Source organism: Diplotaxodon limnothrissa, linkage group LG23 (genome assembly GCF_057381915.1).
Source record: "Diplotaxodon limnothrissa isolate DT_005_m linkage group LG23, D_limnothrissa_male_GT1.1, whole genome shotgun sequence".
Lineage (NCBI taxonomy): Eukaryota > Metazoa > Chordata > Actinopteri > Cichliformes > Cichlidae > Diplotaxodon > Diplotaxodon limnothrissa.
In genome coordinates, this window is record NC_140617.1 from 43,393,722 (window position 1) to 43,417,794 (window position 24,073).

Genomic DNA, 24,073 nt, shown 5'->3' on the forward strand with positions numbered 1-24,073 from the left:
TTCAAGTTCAGTTTGTTAAAGTGATCTGAAATTCAGATGCTGAGGTGCATTTAGGAACGATTGCTGTTCTCTTAGCGAGCGAACTGAAATGAAGCCCAGTGCTGTCGTCATTACTGAATGGCCAGACCCCATAGTGTGGACGGGCAGCTGCACCAGCCTGGTAGTTAGTATTTGCTTATGTATTAGTTTAGCAGATGTGCACGAAGAGCACTGCACGAAGAAAACAAAACTGTGCAAATATTCTGATTTTACCACAAATAAAGGTTTGGATTTGCAGATGTAATCAGTGGTTTTGGCTTTTGTTTGTGTACGTGTGTGACTTTACAGACATGGAAAAACACAAACTGTGAAGTTATTAAAAAGTGTTTATTTGAAAATAAATACATTCTACAGCATCAAATTATAAAAACGGTGTGCATAAAATGCATCTGACAGGAATGATTGTTGTCCTTAAAACACAGATCATTAAAAATCATAAACTAATTTGAAATCTGAAGTTGCACCTACATCTTTCTAACTTGGTACAGAGCCTTGCTGACTGGTAGCAGAGGATGACTCGAAGCTGTTTGCTTCATTCAATAAGCAGATTAAAATGACCTGACAGCCACGTTTCTTAAAGTTGGAGTCAGTTTTATTAGCTTTGTGTAGAACAACAGAACAGCAGCCTCTAACTCTGAATAAAGCTGCGTCCACACAGGAAGTGATTCGCAGTGATGCTGTGACGAGAGACCGTAAAAAGTCGAGATCTGGCAAAAGTAAAACTGCTTAGAAACCTTTCTCAACTTTGATGCAAGCGATTGAAGTGACTAAGTGCAAAATACTGGTGACTAACATACAATAGGGTGTCAAACATGAGGCCTTGGAGCCAGTTCAGCAAAGACTCCAAAGATCTTCCCCTGTGGCCATTCATGATACACCAAAGTAATGAAATATTTAAAAAAAACTTAAATGTTTTTTTTTTTTAAGTCAACAGTAAAGAAAAAAAAATTAGTGAACAAAAACTTTGTCCAGAATGTACTAAAATTATAAAACTGAGCTACCAATTATTCACATTTCTTACGGTTTAAGCCCAAAGAGTTGTGCTGACAGATCTTTGTCATGTAGAAAAACTTATTTTATTAACATATGAGGCATTAAGTGTGGAGTTTCTCTGATCCAGTTGTCTTCTGATCACAGTATTTGGCCCACGGTGTACAATGGCAGACATCCGTTCATTAGAGGGTTATCTAGGATTTACCTGCATAACCCTTGTTCTCTGAAACCTGTTCCATTATGTAATGTGTCGTTCTAGTCTGGGCCAAACGGCGACCAGAATATTTGCATTAACAATCTTAAAGGAAACACATGAGATAAAAGGCTGAAGAAGGTCAAATCAGTTTCTTCTGGTCTCAAAATGAGCCTCTTGGGTTCATAATCCATGTACACTGGAAATAAGGCACTGAGTCTGTGCTACCTACATCAACAGAGATCATTGCTATTTCAGGCCATTTGGTAAAAGAAGGCTAAAGTTAACAAAGCCCAACTTAAAAATCTATTCTTACAATCCTGATTATTTTCTGTTGATGAAAGCCAACAGGAAAGAGGAGTCTTAATTTAAACTTGTGCCTGCACTGCATACTCAGCCAAACGCAATCAAAGGTGAGGCGTTGCTCTTCCCCTCAGTTTTTCTTACTGCGCTGACACTTTAACCTGTTTGTCTGTACGACTCCAGGATCCTGCCAACACTAAATGAAAATGTTGAACCAATCAGAGATTAATGTCCCTCAGCCCACAGTGTGCAAACATATAATTAAAAAAAAATCACAATGAGCAGGACAAGACACTGTTAATATCAGCTAAGATTGTAATTACTATGAAGTTAATAAAGTGCATTAATTTCCAGCTGTACGTCTGCTTTGAAGGCTCTCCCCTTGGTTATCTGGCACTTCAGGTCCTGTTGCTCAGACTGTCTTAACTGAGAGACGGCTGAGAATGAAATGTTCTGCAGAGTAAGACTGATGCTAACTGAAGGATTCAGTGTTTTGTTCATTGAGCTTTAAACCAGCCATGATGGCCTCTGTGCTACATAAATATCACGTGAAATTACTTGTATGGAAAAAAAATTAAGTCTCTTCCTGTCAGTCAAGATTCAGAGCTGATCGGGACCACTGTGGTGGCAGCATTTTCAAACTCGCGCCTGATTGGTGGTTGGTCTTCGCTGATGTCTGACCAGAAGTCTGGGTTGTCTCGGTACCATTTCACTGTAAAAACAAGAAGCGCATGAATCACTAACACACCATACAGGAAGGGAGTGTGAGTGTGTGTGTGTGACTGTACCTGTCTGTCTGATGCCTTCAGTCCAGGACACCTCAGCTCTCCAGCCCAGCTGCTGCAGCTTCTCACACTTGATGGGGTAACGCAGGTCGACCCGCGGCCTGGAGAGCAGAGGTCAAAGGTTAAAAGTGGACAAGAGTGTGCTTTTAAGGTCAAGATGTCAAAAGACGGAGATTTTGAGTCTAAAGCCAAAGTGGAAGGCTTTGGCTACTTCCTGGAATTCTCCCCTGCTTTTGCCAGCTCTTTCTCTACTTACCTGTCAGGCACAAACTCAAGCCAATCATTTACTTCAGATTCTGGCACTTTCTTGACCTAAACAGAACGAACACACACACACACCTTTTAGTATTCATTTAATTCGCTTACTTCCTAAAAGCTCCTGCTAAATGTTTGAATAAACAGTTCCTAAACCCACCATCCTAACAAGTTCCCTCGCCAGCTGCATGATGGGAATCTCACAGCTTGTCCCCACATTGTAGATTTCTCCCACAATCCCTTTCTCCAGAAGCAACAGGAAGGCGTTTATGGCATCACTGACAAACAGGAAGTGGCGGGATTTTGGAAGGGTTCCCTGGATAGTGCTGCCGCAGAGCAAACGCACAGAAACGGGTTTAATTGGATAAGCACTTCTGTTACTGTGAAACACAGACCGGAACGACAGCGCTCGTTAAAACAAACCCACCATTTCTTGTCCATCTGTAAGAGGGTGAGGAACCTTGGAATGACCTGAAAGATCAAGATGACAATTTATATTAAAAGCTTGGTGACAAAGAAGAAGATATGTTTAACTCTTTAAAACCAGTTAAATCTTTGGAAGGAACTGAAAGTGAAAGTCTGATTTTGCATTTTCTGTCTGTGCATTCAGTTGTAGTCAAATGTAAACACACAGCTGATTGCAGCATTTTTAAACCTGCAGGGTGAACTTTTGTCTCCCCCTTGTGGCAATGACAGTAATTACAACAACCTTAAAACAAATCTTTAAAATATGTATCACTGTAGATCAGGGGTGGGCAACTCCAGGCCCCGAGGGCCGGTGTCCTGCAGGTTTTAGATCTCACCCTGGGTCAACACACCTGAATCACATGATTAGTTCATTACCAGGCCTCTGGAGAACTTCAGGACATGTTGATGAGCTAATTTAGCCATTTAGATCAGCTGTGTTGGTTCAAGGACACATCTAAAACCTGCAGGGACACCGGCCCTCGAGGCCTGGAGTTGCCCACCCCTGCTGTAGATTAATCTTGCACAGATGACATCAGTGTGACCTGATGTTGCTTTACATACATGAAAATAGTTCTACATACAGCTGCGCAGATATCTTATATACAGCCTCAAATCTTAAACTGTACAAATGGAGCATATTTCTGCAAAATTAGCCACTTAATGTCAAATGGGTGTGCTTAGTCATGATACTGGACCTTCTCCGTGTACTGCCTGGGCCCGTAGATGTTGTTGCTCCTGGTAATGATGATGGGAAACTGGTAACAGAGCAGTATTCAAATGACAAAGATTAAAAAAGTCATTCAGGTTTTAAAATTAAAGGGACAGTTCACCTCAAATCACATTAACCTCTGGCCTCTAGTGCCATGTATCCATGTCGATTATTTTGATGAGAGTTGCCCAGTTTTGAAGTTCTCTTTCTTACAAGAGTACAAGCGCAACTAGTCTGCAGCAACAGGGGACTTGACTTATAGTTGCCAGCTGGTTGCATTCTAGTCATATTCCTGTAAAACTGGAAGGTTGTGGAGCGCCCACATCATTTTGCAGTTACATCGCTTTCCTGCAGCAATGACATCACTATTTATGGAAGGATTTCTCATCAAATCGATAAGTCTCTGGCTGGACTCTGAATATAAGGACTTAATGTGAATTTCTATGTATGTAGACAGCGAAAGTTAACTGCTTTCTGATCACTGATTGCAATCAAATGCCAATCCGACCGGGCTCGGTTGTAGACTGATAGCAGGCTGACCCGATCTTATTGCCATCTAAATGCACTAAAGTATCTTTAAAGATGGCATCTGACTACAATCAGTGGCCAAGCAACTATTTCAAAGGCAACGAGCTCCAAAGTTCATGTCATATGGTCACAATAATAATGCTGTTTTCACTACTGTGATTGTTAAACTGAGTAACTAACATCCAAGCCAAAACTGAAAAATCAAAAACTAATATCTAAAGTCATTTATTTGGTTTGGAAGCTACTGGCCCATCTGTATGGGTTTACCTTGTACTGGTCCCAGTACGATCTGACCAGATACTCTGCAGCAGCTTTAGTAGCAGCGTACGGATTGGAGGGCCTCACTGGGCTGCTCTCATCAAACACCTGTAGGGGACAAACATCAGCGTCACTGCCTGATCCATAAACAAAAGCACGAACCAACAACCCCAATCTATCCACTGGCCTCATGCAGACTGGCTCCGTACACCTCATCGGTGCTGATGTAGATGAAGCGCTGTGGCTGGTGTCGGGCCTGATGGGCCGCTCCCAGCAGAACTCTGGTCCCTTCAATGTTGACCTGCTGGAAAGTGGACGGGGATTCAAAGGAAGCCTCTGACAGCACAGAGAGGAAGGAGAGAGGAAAAGAACTTTAACACGAGAGCTGAAACTGCAAAAGCTCCTGTTCATAAGAACTGCCCGAACAAGCTGCTGCTCACCGACGTGAGTTTTGGCAGCCAGGTGAAAGATGACGTCGATGTTTTTGGAACTGAAGATGTGGTTCAGCAGCCGCGGGTTACACACATCCCCCTGTTGAAGAAAAGAGTCCAAATGAGTAACTGTGCACCCAGCACAGTTAAAGCTCAACTGATGATAAATCCTTCAAATTACACCTTATTTTAAGCATAATAATACATGTAATTATACAAAAGTAGCATTAAATTAAATAGACATCTGGTGTAGGGCTGCCACAAACGATTATTTTGATAGTCGACTAGTCACCGATTATTTTTGCGATTAGTCGACTAATCAGATCATGCATCCATTGGACGTACAGCGTACAGCTTATTGCACCAGCAGCATCTGGTCTTATATAACTATCATTAGCTTACAGCTTGAAGTGTTTGTGCTAACTAAAAATAAAGACAAGATGGTAGTTTATTAATTTTTAATGAAATTTGCAGATTGTTTCGGTGAAGTTTAATAAACTCCTTGCTTTCTAAAATATAACAGGACACCGGAGTATATTCTCCAGCGTCTCACACTTCTGATAATCAGCTGTCTGCTTGACAGTTTTAGCTGTGCAAAAACTATAACTTTAATCTCAGCCAAACCGATTTACTCAGGAACAAATAAAATACTAAAGAAAGCCAAACAATAACATTTTTAAGTTATCTAAGTGACTTATATATATGTTTAACCTGACTAGCGAAAGACGGCGGTGGGTTTGAAAACGATTTGCCGGGAGTCCAGTGTTCTCACGGCTCTAGTTAGCCTTGCCCCCGCCTAGCTAACGAGCTAGTGGGTAACAGACGTCTCCGAAAACGTCGGAGCGCTTTTGAAAATACGTGGTGTCTTGATAAACTGAGCAGATATTTGAGGTTTACACAGCTACATTCTCGCCTGAAAATATGTTAAAGGTTTATTTTGTGACCCAGAAAGAATAATAAGAGTAAAGTTAAAACTAACTAGCTGCCGCCATTGTTGACAACTGCGCTGGGCTGCGCTATGAATTCTGGGACACAGCTTCTTCTTCGGGGTTTAACGGCAGCTGGCATCCTTGTACATGCAGTGCTGCCATCTTCTGTTTCAGTCCGTTATTACACGCTTAAATCCTACTATTATTATTCCTGCGTCCTTTGTGATCTTACAAAGCTTCAAACGATGCGTCGACTATTAAATTAGTCGTCGACGATTTTAATAGTCGACATAATCGTGACTAGTCGACTAATCGTGGCAGCCCTAATCTGGTGTCAGTCTGGTTATTCTTGACCTGATGTGTTTATTTATCAGCGCTCACCCTGATAAAGATGTAGTTCGTTCTGTCTTCAACGCTCTTCAGACTCCTGGGGCTGCAGCAGTAATCCAACTGGAAGAGATCAGACAGTGAGACGTGCCACAGTGCACACAGCAGACACTAGCTGCAGCTTTGCACGTCACAAAGACAACAAACCCAGAGTGATATATTTGGAAACGGAGTGAGGGGGGGAAGAAAATTAAGACTTACATTATCCAGGTTGATAATTCTCCATTCCGGGTGTCTGTGGACCAGCGAGCACACCAGATGGGAGCCGCTGTAGGAGCAGAGAAATTTGAGACAGTTCATTTACGCCCCACTGGCCTTTATCTGGGCAGAGACTCCATCAGCCCACACATGTCTGTGCCATTTATGTCAAGAAGACGACATGAGCTGACCACTTTGCATTGCCTATATGTAAACACTACAGAAATCACATCCCACAAACAGAGATTCCTTCATTTGTTAGTGAGATAAAACCATAATAATGAAATGAAACCTGATTTGTGTACTGAGCATTCCCAAATTTTACATTTTTCTTATAATAAAAGGGAAAACTTTGCTTGTTCCTCCATTTGCTGTTAATAAACCTGTCTCTATGTGTTTTTTATGTCTAATATCTTTGCTTATATTGGTAAAGAGGCTGTATTAACCAGGATTTGCTAAGGGGTTATATTTAACACAAAGAAATCACCTGTTATTGTACCTACATTATAAATAATCCAGTCCATTTCAGTCACTTCCAATATCTCGAAAGAACTCTGATTTTAAATTTGCTGCAATTTCTGCTGCCCACTTGGTCACAGCTATTTCGAAAAAGACATTTTTAATGCCAATAAGACTTTTTGCCAGGATAAATAAAGGATATATGGAGATCACTTTGCCAAAAACTGGTTCCAGCTTCTGTGTTGTCACAGGAAGTTCTTTCTTGACAGATTACAGGCAAAACAAGTAATTTACAAGTGTTCTAACTGAGTGCTAACTACACTTTAACACTCATCTGAGCATTTGGCTCCATGTGTTTGTGGGCTCAATTCTCAGTCTGCCATAATATTTTGAAATATACCTCAGGACTGAAACTACTACTCCAAGACTTGTGAACAGTTACTCAACCTGTAGAGCATAGGTGTCAAACTCTGGCCCGCGGGCCAAATTTGGCCCGCAGCCTAATTACATTTGGCCCGCGAAGCCATACCAAATGACTATTAGAGCTGGCCTACTGGTATTATACAGCTAATATATGTTTTGTTTAGTATTAAGCTTTGCTTGTTCCATATTCAGTTTTCCAGAAAAACTTATTTGAGTCCATAAGAAAAGATTCATTCTTATATCTGGAGGAAGATTTTTTTTTTTCAATAAATATTAATGTTAGCCCGCGACTTTGTTCCAGTTTTGAATTTTGGCCCACTGTGTATTTGAGTTTGACACCCCTGCTGTAGAGACACCGGGATGATTTATAAAATAAGCCAGAGTAATGTTAGTTCGTTTGTTTTTTACAATAAATACTTTTTCACTAATAAGATTGTGCTTATTTCTTAGTAAATAACTGCTATTGCTAACAGATGTTCCTTTATTGTTTACCTCTGTTTCACCTGTGCAAAGGTTTTCCTTACAGGTCCTAGTCTTGATAACTAAAAGAGGAACCACGGCCAGGTCTGTTTATCAAGCTAAATGCTAAGTTCGTAATGTTATTTCAGCTTAAGTGTACACTGATATGAAATACGAACGCACATGAATCCAGAGCCTCCAGTCACCAGAACAGTCCTGTTGAAGTCCATTTCCCGGTCTTCCAGCAGCTGTTACCTCACAACATGAACTCCTATAGGTATAATAAAAACATATTTTCCGACATCAAGCCTGGAAGCTAGCTATCCTAACGGAAACAGCAGAGCTTTATTTCCTTCCATAACAGTAGCCGGATTGTGCGACAGTCACCGGCTGCTTCACGGCAGTGTTGACACGTTGAAAGCGGGCGGGTCATTAATAGTGTGTGTACTAGTTTCTACTCTCTGATTGGTTGTCCTACATGACGCAGTGAAGTTAGCGCGATGTGATTGCGTGAATCCCGAATCAATCAAACTGTCAACGTAGACCTGTAGGCAAGCGAAAACCAGTCAAGTCCTCTTAAATAAACACATATCATCCGGTGGTGCTTTCCAAAATAAAGGTCATATCGAGTATTTTAACCTACAACACTTGTGTGTGTTGCGTTTAGTTTTATACCAAACTTAAATATAATATTATTTCAGGTGTGTCTTCATGTGAATGTGTTTTGTGTCATTCCGCGCGCGTTTATTATCCATTATTTCCAAGCTTAGCTTTTATTTGAGGGCAAGAACATCCAACTTCCGGTCACAGCTTGGCGAACTTTTGGGGGTCTTGACGCAGCTGGTTCACTTCTGGCTTCGTGGCTCATTGAATCGATGAGGCATCCTATATTTGTCGATAACGCTAAACTGCACAAGCGGGAAAATGTCGTACTTATTAGCCACACTTGCGGCTGTTTTGCTGCTCACTTCAGAGGCTTCCGGGAAAACTGTTACGGGACTTTTTAAGAGCGAAGCGGCGAGACAGCAGAAGGGCCAGTTCATCACTAAATTCATGTACCAAGGTAACGTTGACGGTGCTGATGTGCTTGCTGCTGGCGTGTCATTCCAGCTCTGACAGCGGGCTTAGCTTCTTTTCACGCCACCTTAATGATTAACGTGGGGTAATAACGAGCTGACGGCTCAGTTTAGTGCCCGTGTTTGCTTTCCTTTTTTTATTTGCTAACAGCTCTCACTGAGCCGCTCAACAATGGGTGTAACTAACGTGTCATGCGAGTATCTGATAACGTGTGCACTGATTATTAGCAGTTCTGGCAGCATTCAGCCGGCGCTTTATCTTTACCTTTGCTGCTTAATGTCAAATTACTGTTTGTCTTAAGCCTCTGTATTTTGTTTTATAGCATTTTTATTCGGGCTGACCTCCAACAAGTATTCCGGAAACTTGCTTCAGGACACTTTTAGGTATTTTTTACAGGTCTTATAGGAATCCAACTTCTTTCCGACCCATAAATGAGCTGATTGCACCCTCAGTGTGGACAGAGGCTGGCTGCACATGTCACATGGCATAGTGGGGGGTGTTTTCTGCAAGACTTTTTGCTTTAAAAAGGTCTGAAGCTACCAGATGTCAGCTAATCTCACTTGTTTCAGGAGATTAACCCTGTGTGAAGCACAAGGGCCTATGGGTAGAAACCATGCTGGCAAACTAGGGACCCATCATTGGACCTCAGAGATCCAAAGGCCACTGAAAGCTACAATCTCTTTGTTCTCCAGCTTATATATTTGAAAATGAATGTTTTATATATTAAAGTCTAATCAGTTGACTACATTATTGAATTACTAGTTAGCCGTTTGGTCTGTAAAATTTCACGAATATGCTATCTGAGTGTTAAATGTTACATCTGAGAAGCTGCTGCAACCATGGTGCCTTGTCTTCGTTTAGCCGGCAACGGTCTGCTGGTGTGCCGGGTGGACAGCTCAACGCTGGCTAAAGAGAGAGAGTCCAGACTGCTGCTGTATCAGGATATGGACTCGGAGCTGGACAACCTCAGCTGCTCCGAGAGGCTCGCCAAAGCCGACGTGACCAGTAAGAAACCAGCAATCGCTGATACAATTCTGGATTCTCCTGCCATGATGCCATATTGATTTATGTCTCCACTTTCCTTCCTCCACACTGTCACCTCATCTCTCTTCCCCCACCCCTACCCACCCACAGTTACACTCAGTCAAGAAGAGCACAACCAGACGATCCCTCGGCAGTCTTTGCCCACAGCCTGGCAGATCCTATATGCTGACAGATATACATGTCAGGTAACACAATTATATATAATATTAATGTAATAATGCAACTAGGGCTTCAGTCAGGCAAACCTGCAGCAGCGATGCTGTTGTCACAAATATGAACAAATAAGAGGACACCTCTAAAGGAGACTCTGTGCAAAGACACATGCACTCTATATTGCAGTATACAGTGAAATACAGTCCTACTCCTGCAGAAACTGATGTAGGGTCGCAAATGTTTTGGTTTGCATCACACCTACAGGTCAGTGCATGCACAGTCATGTACGCATATATACAGTCAAATACACACACAGTCATAAATCTGTCACAATAAACATTTATTGTCAGCGAGCTCATTCTAACACAAAACACAACACTGACAGTGTGAATGCACAGTTAAATATTTAAAACTGGTTCTGGAAAAGTAGGTTGAAATATTGGTAGTAATGCTGTTATACTAGATAGTAATGCCTTCAACAGTACTGCATGATCGAGTAATAATGATAGTCATAACTATATGGATTCTGCTTATCACTAAGATTTCCGTTCTCTCCTTAGGAAAACGTATTGATTGCCGGCCACGCTGATCTTGATTTCACTGTCCTGCTGTTTAATGCCGACTCGGCTGGAAACCCTCTGGAGCATTTCAGTGCAGAGGAGGCAGGTCAGACACCCCGAATATGCCCTCCGCTGTCAGACTACAGCAGATAATGTCAGTGCATCACTAAGCTCAAGCTGGTGATGCATTTCATGCTTGTTAGCTTCCTCTGCAGTGAGAGTATGACTGTCGGCATAAAGTCCCAAATCTAGTAAAACTAATAAAAAGTTGTAAGGGCTCTTCAGGTGCTATGTCAGACCTGATTAATACATTAGGACAGGACTTTATGTTTGATCCTGATGGATTGCTGATGATTTTTCCCCTCTCGCTCTCTTAGGCCTCCATAGTTTTTACTTCCTCCTGCTGCTGGCCTACTTCATCGCCTGCTGCATCTATATCCAGCCTCTGTACCAGGCTCTGAGGAAAGGAGGACCCATGCACACTGTCCTCAAAGTACTGACTACAGCGCTGGCTTTACAGGGCTGCTCTGCGCTCTGCAACTACATCCACCTGGCCAGGTAGATTCAGCAGAGCCAGAGAAAGGCAGCGCAATATTTATAATGTTTCTAAAGCTCATGCTACTCTTGATGGCCCACTGTTACATATCAGTAATGTTTTATGACCTAAAATGTATTTTAAGTCTTTCGGAATATTTGTATTTATTTAGTACAGAGTTGTTAATAAAAAACTATGTGAATTAAGACAACAGTGTTTCTGTTTGTGCCTCCTGTTGTCTGCAGGTATTCCAGAGATGGAATCGGTCTTCCACTGATGGGCAGCCTGGCTGAGTGTATGTTACCTGCAACATTATAAAGAGTCAATAAAAGAAAAAATGAACCTCTCTGATCATGTTAACCTCTCTTTTGGCTCCAATGCAGTCTGGGATATGGTGTCCCAGGTGTCCATGCTGTACATGTTATTGAGTCTGTGTATGGGCTGGACCCTGAGCCGAGGCAGGAAGCCTCAGTCCCGACCTCTGCAGTGGGAACAGTCTCCGGCCTCCACGGCTGTAGCTGTTGGTGGAGTTATTACACAGGTATGCAGAACTTGAGATGACTTCAAGTGTTTAATTTTTAAGGAAAATTTGACCAGCACATAGAATCCCGATCAGGTAAACATGATGTTTTCAGAATGAGGTGGGAGTTCATTTGGGGTATTTGCCATAAGATGACTGTTAAGAACCGGACTGTATTTTCAGGCGGTGCTGCTGCTGTGGGAGCAGTATTCAGAGTCGGAGAGTGAGCACCACAGCTATCACGCCCAGCAGAGTGTGGCCGGTCTCCTCCTCATGGCTCTGAGAGTGGGCCTGGCCCTCCTGCTGGCCTCCATCCTCTACCAGATCATCTCCACCGAGAGGAGCACCCTAAAGAGAGACTTCTACCTCAGCTTCGCCAAGGTAAAAACGATTTCTCAATAAAACTGACATAACAGACGCCTGCAGGTTCTCGGGCGGTCATGTGGTCTTGTTCTGTGCAGGGATGCTTCCTGTGGTTCCTCTGTCATCCCATCCTCGTCCTCATGTCTGTGATCTTCAACGAGCATCAGAAGGAAAAGGTTTGAACTCCCGCACAAAGACAACAACAGTTTTTGCTATTGAGGATAATTCTTTCATGTTCACTGAGTTTAAATGTTCAGTTCTTACCTTTTGTCCTCCATTGGCCACCAAGTTTACACCTGTCTTCCTCCTCTGCAGGTGGTGACCATGGGGGTGATCCTCTGCCAGTCCATCTCCATGGTCATCCTCTACCAGCTCTTCCTGTCTCGCTCTCTTTACTGGGAGGTGTCCTCTCTGTCCTCAGTCTCCCTGCCCCTCACCATGTCCAGAACGAACCACAGGGCGCGCTACTGAGCATGTACACCCTCACAATTTTCCTAATAATGATTATCACGAGCTAAGGGTGGATGTGCCATGATGCTGTGACGCTCCTCCTCAAAAAAAATGTGCTCAGACGCTGCAGGGACTGATTTTCTTTGCAGTTAACTGTTTCCTGGGAGAACTTCTGTAGTTACTAGGAAGCAAGTTACCAAGAAATCATTGAAAGAGGGTGAACAGAGGATGATATGTGTACAACAACAGCCTACCTCTAGTTTTAAGTGATTTTTGACTGGAGCCAGCATGAGCACTGCTGAACAAGAGGAGGAGAGAACCGGCTGTCAGGCCGTTTCTTTGGTTCTCCATGACGCCAGCCAAAATACCATTGAAACAAAAAAAAAACGAGGACGGATGAAGACAGCCGGCCAGGATTCAGATTAAGGATGCATCACCTAGAGACGCAGATGTGAGGAAAGAAAAAGGAAGCGAAGATTTACTCCTCACAGGGCCGAATGTGGAGATGGCTGCCCGGGCCTCATGGACGCGGGCCAAGATAAAAATACTCGAGAGCGTTTTATTTCTGTTCTTGGATTTGATTATAACACAAACAGAAGCATCATCGATTTACTATCAAGGAAAAAACAAAGACGCTACTATTTAGGTCAGGATTGCAGAAGCCGTCGTCTCATTGAGCTTTCCCTGCTCATTAAAGCTGCAACGACTTGGATCAAAGCCACGAAGGATGGAAAAGTCTCAGTTTGTGTCTGAGGCTGGCGCTTTATATCAGATTAATTAACCCCATGAACAAAGCAAAAGCGAGGACGTGCTACTCTCTGATTGACCTACGATCTCTAGTTTCTACTTAGAAACTAAGGCCTGGTTGGCTGAGCGGCCACGAAGGCTCATTGGTTTGTTTCTGGTGCAGCTCTGTGGCACGGAGGTATTTCGAGCCACTGTTGGGTTTGGTTTTCTCATAGCAGCCGTTACATGTGTTAGGATCGATCGAGATGGGCAGACAGACGGATGGACCAGCGGAAGTCTGAACAGATGGATGCAGCATGTGTTCTGTAAAGCAATGGATTGTCACACTGTTAACTGAGAAGGATGCGTGACTTTGATTGTGCGAAGCCAAAGTGAAGACGATGAGCCAAAACATCAGCATTTACACACTAACATACAGCTGCACCTTAACTTGGGTGCTGATGACTTTATGAGCTGAGAGCATGTGAGACTCTAAATCGCGTAGCTTAAGATGCGTTGCATGGCTAACCCATTATTAAAAAAATCTTCAGTATAAAAAAGATCAGGAAGAACTTAAGTCTACTTGGTGGCTTCCAATGAATTTCACTGTGTAAATACATTCCAACCCCACACGTCCATTCCTGTGTCATCAAGTTATTACTGTACATGAGGCTCATTAAATGAGATATTAGTGTTATATAAGAGCCAGGCAGAACTGAGCTGCACTGTCATGTAGGACAAGTCCCACTTAGCAAACTGACAGCTAATATATTTATTAATCAGCTATTTATTTCAAGATCAGCACGTTATAAAGAAGCTTTGGTTGGAGTTTCATGTTTGGTATGTTTTTGCTGATTCTTTTTTTCTCTCCTAAATCATAAATCGATTGTTTTTAATTCATTAAAAACGAATAATCTATAGTGTAGCATGAAGGTGCAGTACGTTTACCTGGATACAGTCAATCCAGGTCCTTCTAATAAGAGAGAAAAGCTGGGGTGAAAATATAATTGGCAGCTTTTTAAGTAGCACAGTTGAGCCAACTCCATCTGAAACAAACACAGACAGACCTCCCATTATAATTTTAAATATATGCTATAATCCTTATTGAAAACCAGTATATACTCCTCCTTATTTATGAAGTTCTACTTGACTATGAGCCTGCGTGGGTTATTTGTTAATCCCAAAATGTGCAACCTTGTTTAAATCAGTATACAAATTGGTTTCTACTGAAAAAGTGCACGTTTTTCTTATATCCATGCATAATTTACTGTCTGCACACAGGATGTGAGCCAGTGCATCCTGTATGCATCATATTGTCCTTCAATGACAATCTTATTTATGAGGCCACCAGTTATACTGTATACTTTAAATGCTCATCCTTCAGTTAGAGGCAAAGTGCATTTTGTTTTGTAGTGTTTACATTTCACACTTCAGTTGTCATATATTAATTTTTTACAACCTGTGTAACTATTACACCTGTGATCATGACAACTGTAATAAAATCGATCTGAAACTAATAAGTGCTTAATGTTGTCCTTCATGCTGCAGCTTCAAGAAACGTGACAGTTACATAAAGCACAGCAGCCACTGACTGTGCTTGAGGTTTGAATCATAAGGTACACTGTAACCTTGTCCTGTATTTACACTGGTTAATCTAAGTAACCCAGTTCTAGCCTGAAGGGAAAAAGAAGCACTCAAAACGTGCGGCTATCCTAAATTGGCGTTCTTAAAGTCAGCAAAGAGGTACAGAAAAGAAGATCAGACACCAGCGAGGGAGGATAAGAAGTACAGACGCAACAACATTGTCATCCCCTATGTAGCCGGTGTATCAGAAAAACTCAGGAGAGTTTTCTCCAAGCACGACATCCCGGTGCATTTCAGACCCAGCAACACGCTCAGACAAAAACTGGTTCACCCGAAAGACAAAACACCAAAACACAGACTTAACAATGTGGTGTATGCTGTACAGTGCAGCGAGGAATGCTCAGACCTCTACTTTGGAGAGACCAAACAGCCACTTCACAAGCGCATGGCACAACACAGAAGAGCCACCTCCACAGGACAAGACTCAGCAGTCCATCTGCATCTTAAGGATAAAGGACACTCTTTCGAGGATGCCAATGTTCACATTTTGGACAGAGAGGACAGATGGTTTGAAAGAGGAGTGAAAGAAGCCATCTATGTCCACTGTGAGCGACCATCTTTGAACAGAGGCGGGGCTTTACGACACCAACTCTCTGCCATCTATAATCCAGTTTTGAGTTCCCTCCCCAGACGCCTTAACGCCCACTCACATCCTGGGCCATCTGATCTCAGGAATTCGCATGATAAGGTGGGGCCAGGTTTCACAATGAACTCACCCGAAACTCTGGCTGATTGGGACCCACACCCAGTTCCACACCTTGGCTCAGGCGATTAGAGGATCATCAGGGGGTCCTTTTGTCCCTCTGTGGGGGGAAACTCCCGCTAGGTTTAAATCTGGGACTCTCCACCACTTGACCTTAGAACTGAAGCTTCTTGGATGAGAGGTGAAACGTCTTCAAGCAACTTAAAGAAGTCCAGACGCTTTTCTTTGCAAGCTCCTTTGAGTACAAATAGAAGTGCCACCCCACAATAAACACACATAATATAAAAAAGAAAAAAACAACAACAAAAAAACAATTACCTTACAAATACATTAGTAATGTTACATTCAACTTTAGTGGGAAAGGGGGAAAAAGACAGATAAAGACAGATTAAAAAAAAGAATTATACTAAGTAATTATCACCCATTTATGTAGCAGAAATATAACTAATTTGCTCAAACTAATGAGTTATCAAAGCTAACAATTTAAAACTAAAAGTATTTACCTGTTACATTTGTAATGTGTAACTGAATATGAAATTAACAAAACTCTGTTATATATATTGAAATTATGCTCGTACACTGTATATTTGTAAGGGAGGAACACTTCAGCTAGCTAGCACTTTGATGGATAACATAAATTAAATTTCGTCACGAACAGGATTCGAACCTGTGCGGGGAAACCCCATTGGATTTCGAGTCCAACGCCTTAACCTCTCGGCCACCGTGACTACGCATGCCCAAAACGCCGGCATACTGGTATACAACACAAGACACAAAGCCGACGTATGATAAGCTTAAAGTTTATGTATTGTCGGACACGCACTCTTTATCAAAACGTCATTATAAGATTACGAAGAATTCGTCCTATAGAACACAGCAACAAAGACTATGAATGGCCCAATTTCTTAACTGGCAAAATTATCCATTAGCAAGCACCAATTATCAAAAGCCTTTGAGTTTCCTTATTGACCTAATAGACCGGATATATTACATATTTTACATTGTTTTTTAGCAAATGTTGTTACCGACTTCTCTTCTGTGAGCACACAGAAATGGAAGATGTAATGTATATCTAGTTTACTTGACTACTAGAACCTTCAAGCAGGTACGAGTCAGTCACACTCCCCGTACATCGGCACTGCCATTAGTAATGATGCATTCGACTTCAGTAGGAAATGAGGAAAGCCCGAGTTTTAAAAATAATAATAATAATAATAATTTAATCCCTTTAATGTTTAAGGTCGTTTTCTACCATTAGATTGATGTAAATTAATGTTTCCACATTATTTGATGTATTCCAACTCGTCTTACGAGTTGGTTCGATTTGATTTACTCCATGAACTTTGAATGTAGCATAAGTGCCAGCTAGCAGATATCGCATTTCTATTGGTCAGTTACTGTAAGCTCCGCCTTCTTCTCGCGACCACTAATAGCTCTCTGGCTGCTGACTGAGAACGACTGCACCATCACAGGAGCGAAAAATGATTAACTGGAAGGTAACCATCAGTAGATATATCATTTTAAATGGACCAAATGCACGCTTGGCTATAAGTGTATAACTCTTGTGCTCGTTTAGGTTTTCTTTTGCTCCTTTTTTGCCGCAGCTGTCACTAGCTTAAAGCTAACGTTACCATAGACTCTCGCGTTATTTGTTACAACCGCGTCCAAAACTTTTACTATCGTCATATATCAAATAGCATATACATCTCTCTGTCTCTGTGTGTATATTCCTGTATGTTTTAAACCGCAAGTGGCATCTCCAGTTTTTAAACCACCGAAATAAGCTGATAATAGCGTTAATAGAGGTGACTAGTAGAAACATTATTAAGGCCGCGGTCACTTGTTAGATAATATCTATGCCGAATTCAAGAGTGATCTGTGGGAATTAGAAATTTTCTTATAGGATGCTTAATTTAAATTATTATGTAAAGAAAATTTTTAAAATGTAAAGATTCTGAATGCTGTTTCGGTAATGACAAGTGTGTGTGACCCGGTGCAGCTACAAGCTCATAAAGCACATGGTGTGCAGCTGTTTGTCCTTTTTATAACTGCCACCTCCTGCATAAGCAGCTGAGGTAGAAGAGAGGAGGAGGAAAATCTCCTCTGGGGTCCCAGACTGTTCCAGACATTTCTTTTGCAGCAAACCTCTTAAATCTAACAGAAAAAAACAGAAATACTATAAAGAAACTCTCTAACAAACAGTATTTCTGCATATATATTTATGTACATATTTGTTAAATGTGTACCCATATCCATCCTCAGGCTTTGGACAACGTCCCCTTGCTTTTCTACATCTTAGCCCTGAAGACGCTGCTGCTGTGTCTGGGGTTTGCTGGGGTGAAGATCTACCAGAGTAAGAAAGCAGAGGCGGCCCTGAAGAAGCAGCAGGCTGAGAAGAGGAGGCTGGCCCAGCAGACGCAGGAGCTCATTGATAACCTAAAGGAAGACTGACGAGTGGAGGGAGAGGAGCAGAAGCTGCTGTACACCAGGAAGAGATGGTAATTACATGATAAGCAACAAACAACGCATGACGGCACCACTGGTTGTTCTAAATGTCTTTCTTTTATTTGCAGTTTGGTTTATTATTAGTTATATATGGAGTCAACACATAGTGTAGTATTGTTATTAGAGATGGCACAATACCACTTTTTAATGCTGATATACCGATAAGAATCCGATATAGTGTATTTTTTTTTTAAATAAATAAAAATGTTTTTTTTAATATCTTGCTGCATTTTGTATAAGTTCATACTCAAGTTTTAAGCTAATAAACGTGAACCTACACCATCCTTCCTGTTCTGGTATTTTAAAGAGTACTTAGCAAAAATATTAAGCAACCTAACTAATAGGGTTGCCAACTCCCAGCAAAAAAAAAGAAATAGGGAACCACCCCCCGCCCTCCACCTCGTGATGCTTAATCAACGTAATCAACTTTAATTTAGCGCACATGTAATTAAAAAAAAAAATGCACAGAAATCAATTCTTTTTCCACAATAATTAAATAGATTCAACATCTTTCTTCAACAAAATTGCAGACTGCACAGATAGTTCCCAAAGGAAAAAGTACTACAGCTTACTAGGGTTTATTCGACTTAATAGTTACTATATACAATAATGGATTTCTATACATTTTACATCAGATTAAAACTTTGGGTGTAAGATTGAGATAATTATTTATTAAAAGCTACACATTTTAAATGAGAATAAGAAAGAAAAGTATGTCTTTGTGCCCCCTTTTCCCTGTTCATGCCCTACCTGCCCCCCTGGCTAAACTTTGCTAGACCCGCCCCTGCACAGTTAGCAGCCATCAACCACGCAGAAAAAGGATCCTGGTGTAGAAAGTAATATTAAATAAATTCCAACAACAGCTTATCAAGCTTTAATGGGCTGCTGTTGTTTAGCCGCTGGTTTCCTTTTTCTGGTGCAAAGTGGGCCAAAAACAAACAAGAGAGACGGAGTCGCGACAGAAAAGCCGATCAGCTGATCATTGATCAGTTTCATGAGTGAAGTAGCAGCAGGAGAGGGAGGGAGAGAGAAGAGGCAGTCGCTCCATATATTGGTTGTTAAGCTTAACGTGGGAATGCTTTACAAACATTCAGAGATGAACTTACACATTTGCTTTACTTCTCTCTGGGATCACTTTGTCGAAGATGAAATGCCGGTTTGTAGCGAGGCTCCAACTGCTCAACCAGACCGCCGACAGGTCTGGCACGCCACAGCAGCTCTATCACGTGACGCATACTGCTCCAACGTGCTACGGTTATGAGCTGAGTTACACCGTGTTGCAAGTTTTGGGAGATACTTTTGTGATATTTAATGGATCGGATTACATTTTTTTAAAAATCTCTTTCTGATATCCGATCCAGTAATTTACGTCAGTATCAGACCGATACGTAATATCAGATCGGTTCATCTCTAATTAATAAACTAATACAAGTAGCCACTGGTTGCCCTGATGTGATTAGACTCTTGTGAGTCATCAATCTCTCAAATGTCCTTCTCTCTCCTCCAGGGAAACATCTTACCGACCAGAGCTGCAAGCCACTTCCTCCAAATATGATGAAGATGTGTGATTTTCAGCCACAGGGACACTTTCCCGAGTTTCAGGAAATGATTTGTGGTTAAAGTAGCAGGACTGTCGAGCACATTTTTATATTTCAAGATGCCGTTTTTTAAAAAAGGAAAATATGACAGCCAAAGACAACAACAAAAAAAACCCCAAAAACTCCATAACATGCAAACTTCAGTATGCATACTAAGATGAGAGGACAGGTATGAGGTAAAGCTTGCTCATTGGTCCAGTGTTGGCCGTATGCCACATACATGATCTGCTGAGGCGGTCATTCAGGCTCCATGCAGATGAACTCAACACTTCCTTTGCTTTGTACCTGTGCAAGTCTGTCAGATCGGTGCATTTATATGAATATGACGCAGTGTTTTGTTTCTTTTTCCTGTAAAATTCTGTAAACTATAAACCAAAACTGTTTCTGCTTTTTATAATTATATTAAATTCAACATGTCACATCTTGTTGTTGTTTTTTCTCTCTTACTTGTCTCCATGTTATACTCTGCAGTAGTACTGTGATTTGTGTCCAATGCAGTCCAGATGAACTCCAGCACTAACTCAGACCTCAGCACTAAGACAAAATCTGCAGCCCCTCTCTTCATCAATGATTTTAAAACCAGTGAGTGTTTGTGGTTTTACAAGAGCTTTGCTTTAAGTATAAAAAAATTCTCTGGAGCAGCAACTTGGTTTTTTTTGTAGATTATTTATTGAATGCTGAAAGACAAGCAATGTCTGTGATCTGAGAGAACAGGATGAACAGCCAGTTAGAAAAAATGTCAGAATGTAATGTTTACTTATGCAAGTCAAAAGTTCTTTCAATAACTCTTGTGATTGTGGTATTATTCCACATTCACTTACAAACAATTCTTCCATATTTCCTTAATAATAATATTATTTATTATTATTTATGCAAACTTTACAAAGTCTTAAGAATTCCAAATCTGAAGAAATCCAAAGCAACATCATGAAACAATGATAGAAAGATCACAGTGAGTACAGAGCAGCTCTCAACTAAAAGCAGCATTCGAAGTGTACAGGTTGAAGACCACGGCCGATTTTCACACATGCAATTTCAATATGCTTCTTTATCTTTACGCCTTCGTATTTTTTTTTTGTCATATTGCAGTTTGCAGTGCAAAAGCTCCATCTCTTCAGAGCTTCTATAAAGATTGTCATTTTTATAAACACGTTGTTCTTCTTTACAAATATCTTTAACCTCTTCAAAAGTGCTAAAGATGAAGGTGTTTCTTTTTTTTTAATCTTTACCATTAAAATCTTTGATCTTCCGGTCTTTTATTAGTTTATCACATGACTCTTCTGTTTCGATGATATGCTGGTCTATGAAGTGTTTAACACGTTCGTCATCACTTTCTTGTGTTGATCTTCTAGAAGAAACGGACGACATTTTTGTGTCTGGTTCGATGATACGCTGATTTTTGACCTTCTTAACATGTTCGTAATCCACACAGAGCACAGTGACAGAGAGCACCACCAGCAAGAAAATGGAGAGCTTCATATTTCTATTTTGAAGACAAAAAAAGAACACTGATAAGAGTAAGTAAAGTAGTCAGTTTGTTTGTTTATTTCTGAAACGTTTTACCATTTGAACATGCTTACACATTAAAACACATTTAAAATACACATTTAATACAACAAACTGGATGATCCCAGTTGGATGAACCAAAACAACAACTGGTAAAGATGTATTACTTTTACCTCTTTCTTCAGTTAGCAGAGTGATTTGTTGTGCAGTGCAGTGTTTGGTGGGAGTCGGCTCTCTGACGCAGGGATCAATGAAGATCTTCAGGGAAGGAAATTCTCTGAAATGTCAGATTAATTGCTATAAGTTAATAAACTAAATGGTTGAATGAACAGCAGCTGCATGTAAGATCAGTTTGAATGAAGATGAATATTTGTTTAAACAGAAATTATGTAAAGTTGACTGTATATGATACATGCAAGTAAAATATGAAAAATAGTAATGTTAGGAAAGTAAACAGTCAACATGCATCTAAAAGCTGACATGTTTTTTTGGAACAAATGAAGTGAAGCAGCCAAATACTTGTGAGCAATTAGGAGGATCCGCCCACCTGCTGCACCTGAACCAGTTGACTGGCACTCTAATTTCCTAGCTCCAGGTTCTACTTCCACTGTATTATTCTGCCTGGTGTGTTTCTGCCATGTCTGCCACATCTATTGGAGCTCACAATAGAAACTTCAAATATTTAGGTGTTGAGGTCAGTTGGCCTGTTTACGATGTTGACAACAGCAAATAGAACTTTTTTAAAACTTTGTTTTTCTCTACTTGTGTTACAAAAGATTACAAGATAACATATTATATTCATTATAATTATAATTTAAGTTTAAATAAAGTTTTAATTTCTTTATATTTTTTATTATATTAGTAATGAGGTTTGTTTAGCTTTGCACCAAAATAGATTGTAGAAATAGGCTTTAAAATGTACTCAAGTACATTTTAGAGATTTTATTTTCCTCACTGAAGAGTAAAGAAGTTGAATCTCAAAGTTTACTAGACTAATTTTAACCCAAGCACTTGTACATTTGTACTTAAATGATAAAAATATGTGTTTTACCACATCTGCACTCATGAGAAATTGGACAAACTAACATCTTTTTAAATATAAAAATTGTTTTTAATACTCGGATGAAAAAGTTAATCGTGACCTGAAGTTTTATTACACTCAAGTAAAAGGTTATGCAAAAGTAAAGAGACATAAAATCAAAGTTAAAATATAACAAGTCTAAAGACTGACCTGTGTCAAGCTGAGGATCACTCAAAAAGGACCACGAAAGAAAGCCAAGGGACAAGAGTAAAAAAGATCAGTGATTTCCATGTCAGCTCTTTTTATACTACACAACTGCCTTAGCCATAAATAGATTCAGCGCACATAGCAGCAGCTTAGCAACCACATTTCCTGTCAACTTTGTGTCTTTGAGCCCATATATGGCATATATACATCAACATGCAGCGCTACACAAACATGACTGCAAAAATTTATAAGCTGTTTGTCTGCACAGCCAAATATGTAAAGATATGAGTCTCTGTCTGTGTACAGTTTTACACATGTTTGGTTTAATACTTAATAGCACAAGCTCATGAATTGTTAATTAATGCACCAAACATAATAAATATTACATGAAGTTGATTAATAAAAATGTTCCTTCTAATTATGTTACTTTAATTTTACAAGAAATGTGTACTACCCATTTTTTTGTGAATGTAGTGACGTAAAGTTCCCATCTGGTCAGCTGGTCAAAATAGAACATGTTTGCAAAAGTGCTCTGATGTTTTCGGAGATGTCGCTAGCTCAGCTAACAGTCAGCTGACAAAGTGCACCGAGCTCACAGCTCCGGTGTTCCAGCTAAAATGTTTTTTACGTTAACCGGTTAGATTTGTGTGTTCCACATTTTGCATCCACAGATTCTCATCTTTACCGAACGGTCGTCTCTTTCTGCCTGCTCTCGTGTCTCTGTAACATAAATAACGAGCCGACATTTTCCTCACAACACCAGCGATCAGCTCGACAGACCCTCAGTTTACCTGCACACATCCTGCTCACCTGTCAGCTGTTTAACATCTGCTCCTTATTCGTAAAAACTTGCCCACGTTACCTGGTGATAGTCACAGTTTAATGTGGGGAGCTGCAGCTTGATATAACGCAGTGTCGGTGCATTATTCTGCACAAGTTAAGTAAATGTAGTTTTTTTTTTCTGGAGCTCAGGGCTGCTGGAGCTTATGTTTCCGTCACAGTGACTGACCTGGGATAAAGACGACAAACGGGATTTAAACGGAGAGTGATGGACACCTAGAAAAATACAGAGCAATTCATCACCGGCTGACATCCAGTCACCGGCACACAGCTTTAAATCCTCTGCTGAGTTTTAGCTCTCAGTGGTTAAACACTGGACTTAATTCACTCAGGTTCTGTCTGGCAGTTCTGGCAGTCCTGACCCCTAGGGCCAAATGAAATAAATAAATACATCATGAAATAAATAATTAAATGTGTCAATAATTAATTAATTGAATTTGTCATAAATATGTATTTAATTAATGTTAGTTAATTAATGACACATTTAATTAATTATTGACACATTTAATAATTATTTAACAGTGTATTTAATTAATTCATTTTGGCAGTCCTGGCATTCCATACAAAATGCACGCAATATTTTTTTCTGAATAAAACAGTGTTGTTTACAGCGGGAAGAAACTGTAAAAACTGCATTTTCTAAGGACAGTGCAAGCAAACACTCTCCACTTGCAAACAACCCCCCCCCCCCCCCCCAAAAAAAACAAACAAAAACAAAATTAATTGTTAATTGTAGGAAAACTCGCAGTAAACAGTCTAAACTCTTAAATGTTTGACATGAGCTATCTCAACTAAAATAGAGGG

General features: G+C 40.6%; 3 protein-coding genes and 1 non-coding gene across 4 annotated transcripts; 2 read left to right on the forward strand and 2 right to left on the reverse strand.

Moving 5' to 3' along the window:
• Window positions 1-370: 370 nt before the first annotated feature.
• On the reverse strand, window positions 371-8,189 carry tgds (TDP-glucose 4,6-dehydratase). Its single transcript, XM_085347676.1, has 12 exons — window positions 8,001-8,189; window positions 6,480-6,546; window positions 6,273-6,341; window positions 4,972-5,062; window positions 4,719-4,867; window positions 4,541-4,639; window positions 3,732-3,791; window positions 2,996-3,039; window positions 2,729-2,894; window positions 2,570-2,625; window positions 2,317-2,414; window positions 371-2,240 (listed from the first exon to the last, which is right to left on the reverse strand). The coding sequence occupies exons 1-12, from the start codon at window positions 8,045-8,047 to the stop codon at window positions 2,122-2,124; spliced, it is 1,065 nt and encodes a 354-aa protein (XP_085203802.1). The 5' UTR covers window positions 8,048-8,189; the 3' UTR covers window positions 371-2,121.
• A 495-nt stretch (window positions 8,190-8,684) lies between these two features.
• On the forward strand, window positions 8,685-12,540 carry gpr180 (G protein-coupled receptor 180). Its single transcript, XM_085348316.1, has 10 exons — window positions 8,685-8,880; window positions 9,756-9,899; window positions 10,029-10,123; window positions 10,652-10,757; window positions 11,029-11,209; window positions 11,432-11,481; window positions 11,570-11,727; window positions 11,890-12,087; window positions 12,168-12,245; window positions 12,385-12,540. Exons 1-10 carry the CDS (start codon window positions 8,742-8,744, stop codon window positions 12,538-12,540), a joined length of 1,305 nt encoding a protein of 434 aa, XP_085204442.1. The 5' UTR covers window positions 8,685-8,741.
• Window positions 12,541-16,238: 3,698 nt separating this feature from the next.
• trnas-cga (transfer RNA serine (anticodon CGA)) lies at window positions 16,239-16,320 on the reverse strand. The gene has a single exon. It is a non-coding gene; the product is annotated as a tRNA-Ser (tRNA).
• Window positions 16,321-17,014: 694 nt separating this feature from the next.
• Window positions 17,015-20,109, forward strand: smim11 (small integral membrane protein 11). Its single transcript, XM_085348377.1, has 3 exons — window positions 17,015-17,088; window positions 17,855-18,090; window positions 19,605-20,109. The coding sequence occupies exons 1-2, from the start codon at window positions 17,074-17,076 to the stop codon at window positions 18,041-18,043; spliced, it is 204 nt and encodes a 67-aa protein (XP_085204503.1). The 5' UTR covers window positions 17,015-17,073; the 3' UTR covers window positions 18,044-18,090; window positions 19,605-20,109.
• Window positions 20,110-24,073: the final 3,964 nt, after the last annotated feature.

Excerpts from the sequence above, each read along its gene's own strand:
- tgds (XM_085347676.1), bottom strand. The coding sequence starts at position 8,047 with ATGGACTTCAACAGGACTGTTCTGGTGACTGGAGGCTCTGGATTCAT. Across the intron at positions 5,063-6,272 it reads CGAACTACATCTTTATCAGG|GGGGATGTGTGTAACCCGCG; the intron begins GTGAGCGCTGAT and ends TTTCTTCAACAG. Across the intron at positions 2,626-2,728 it reads CGAGGGAACTTGTTAGGATG|GTCAAGAAAGTGCCAGAATC; the intron begins GTGGGTTTAGGA and ends CGTTCTGTTTAG.
- gpr180 (XM_085348316.1), top strand. The coding sequence starts at position 8,742 with ATGTCGTACTTATTAGCCACACTTGCGGCTGTTTTGCTGCTCACTTCA. Across the intron at positions 8,881-9,755 it reads CACTAAATTCATGTACCAAG|CCGGCAACGGTCTGCTGGTG; the intron begins GTAACGTTGACG and ends GTCTTCGTTTAG. Across the intron at positions 12,088-12,167 it reads TCTACCTCAGCTTCGCCAAG|GGATGCTTCCTGTGGTTCCT; the intron begins GTAAAAACGATT and ends TGTTCTGTGCAG.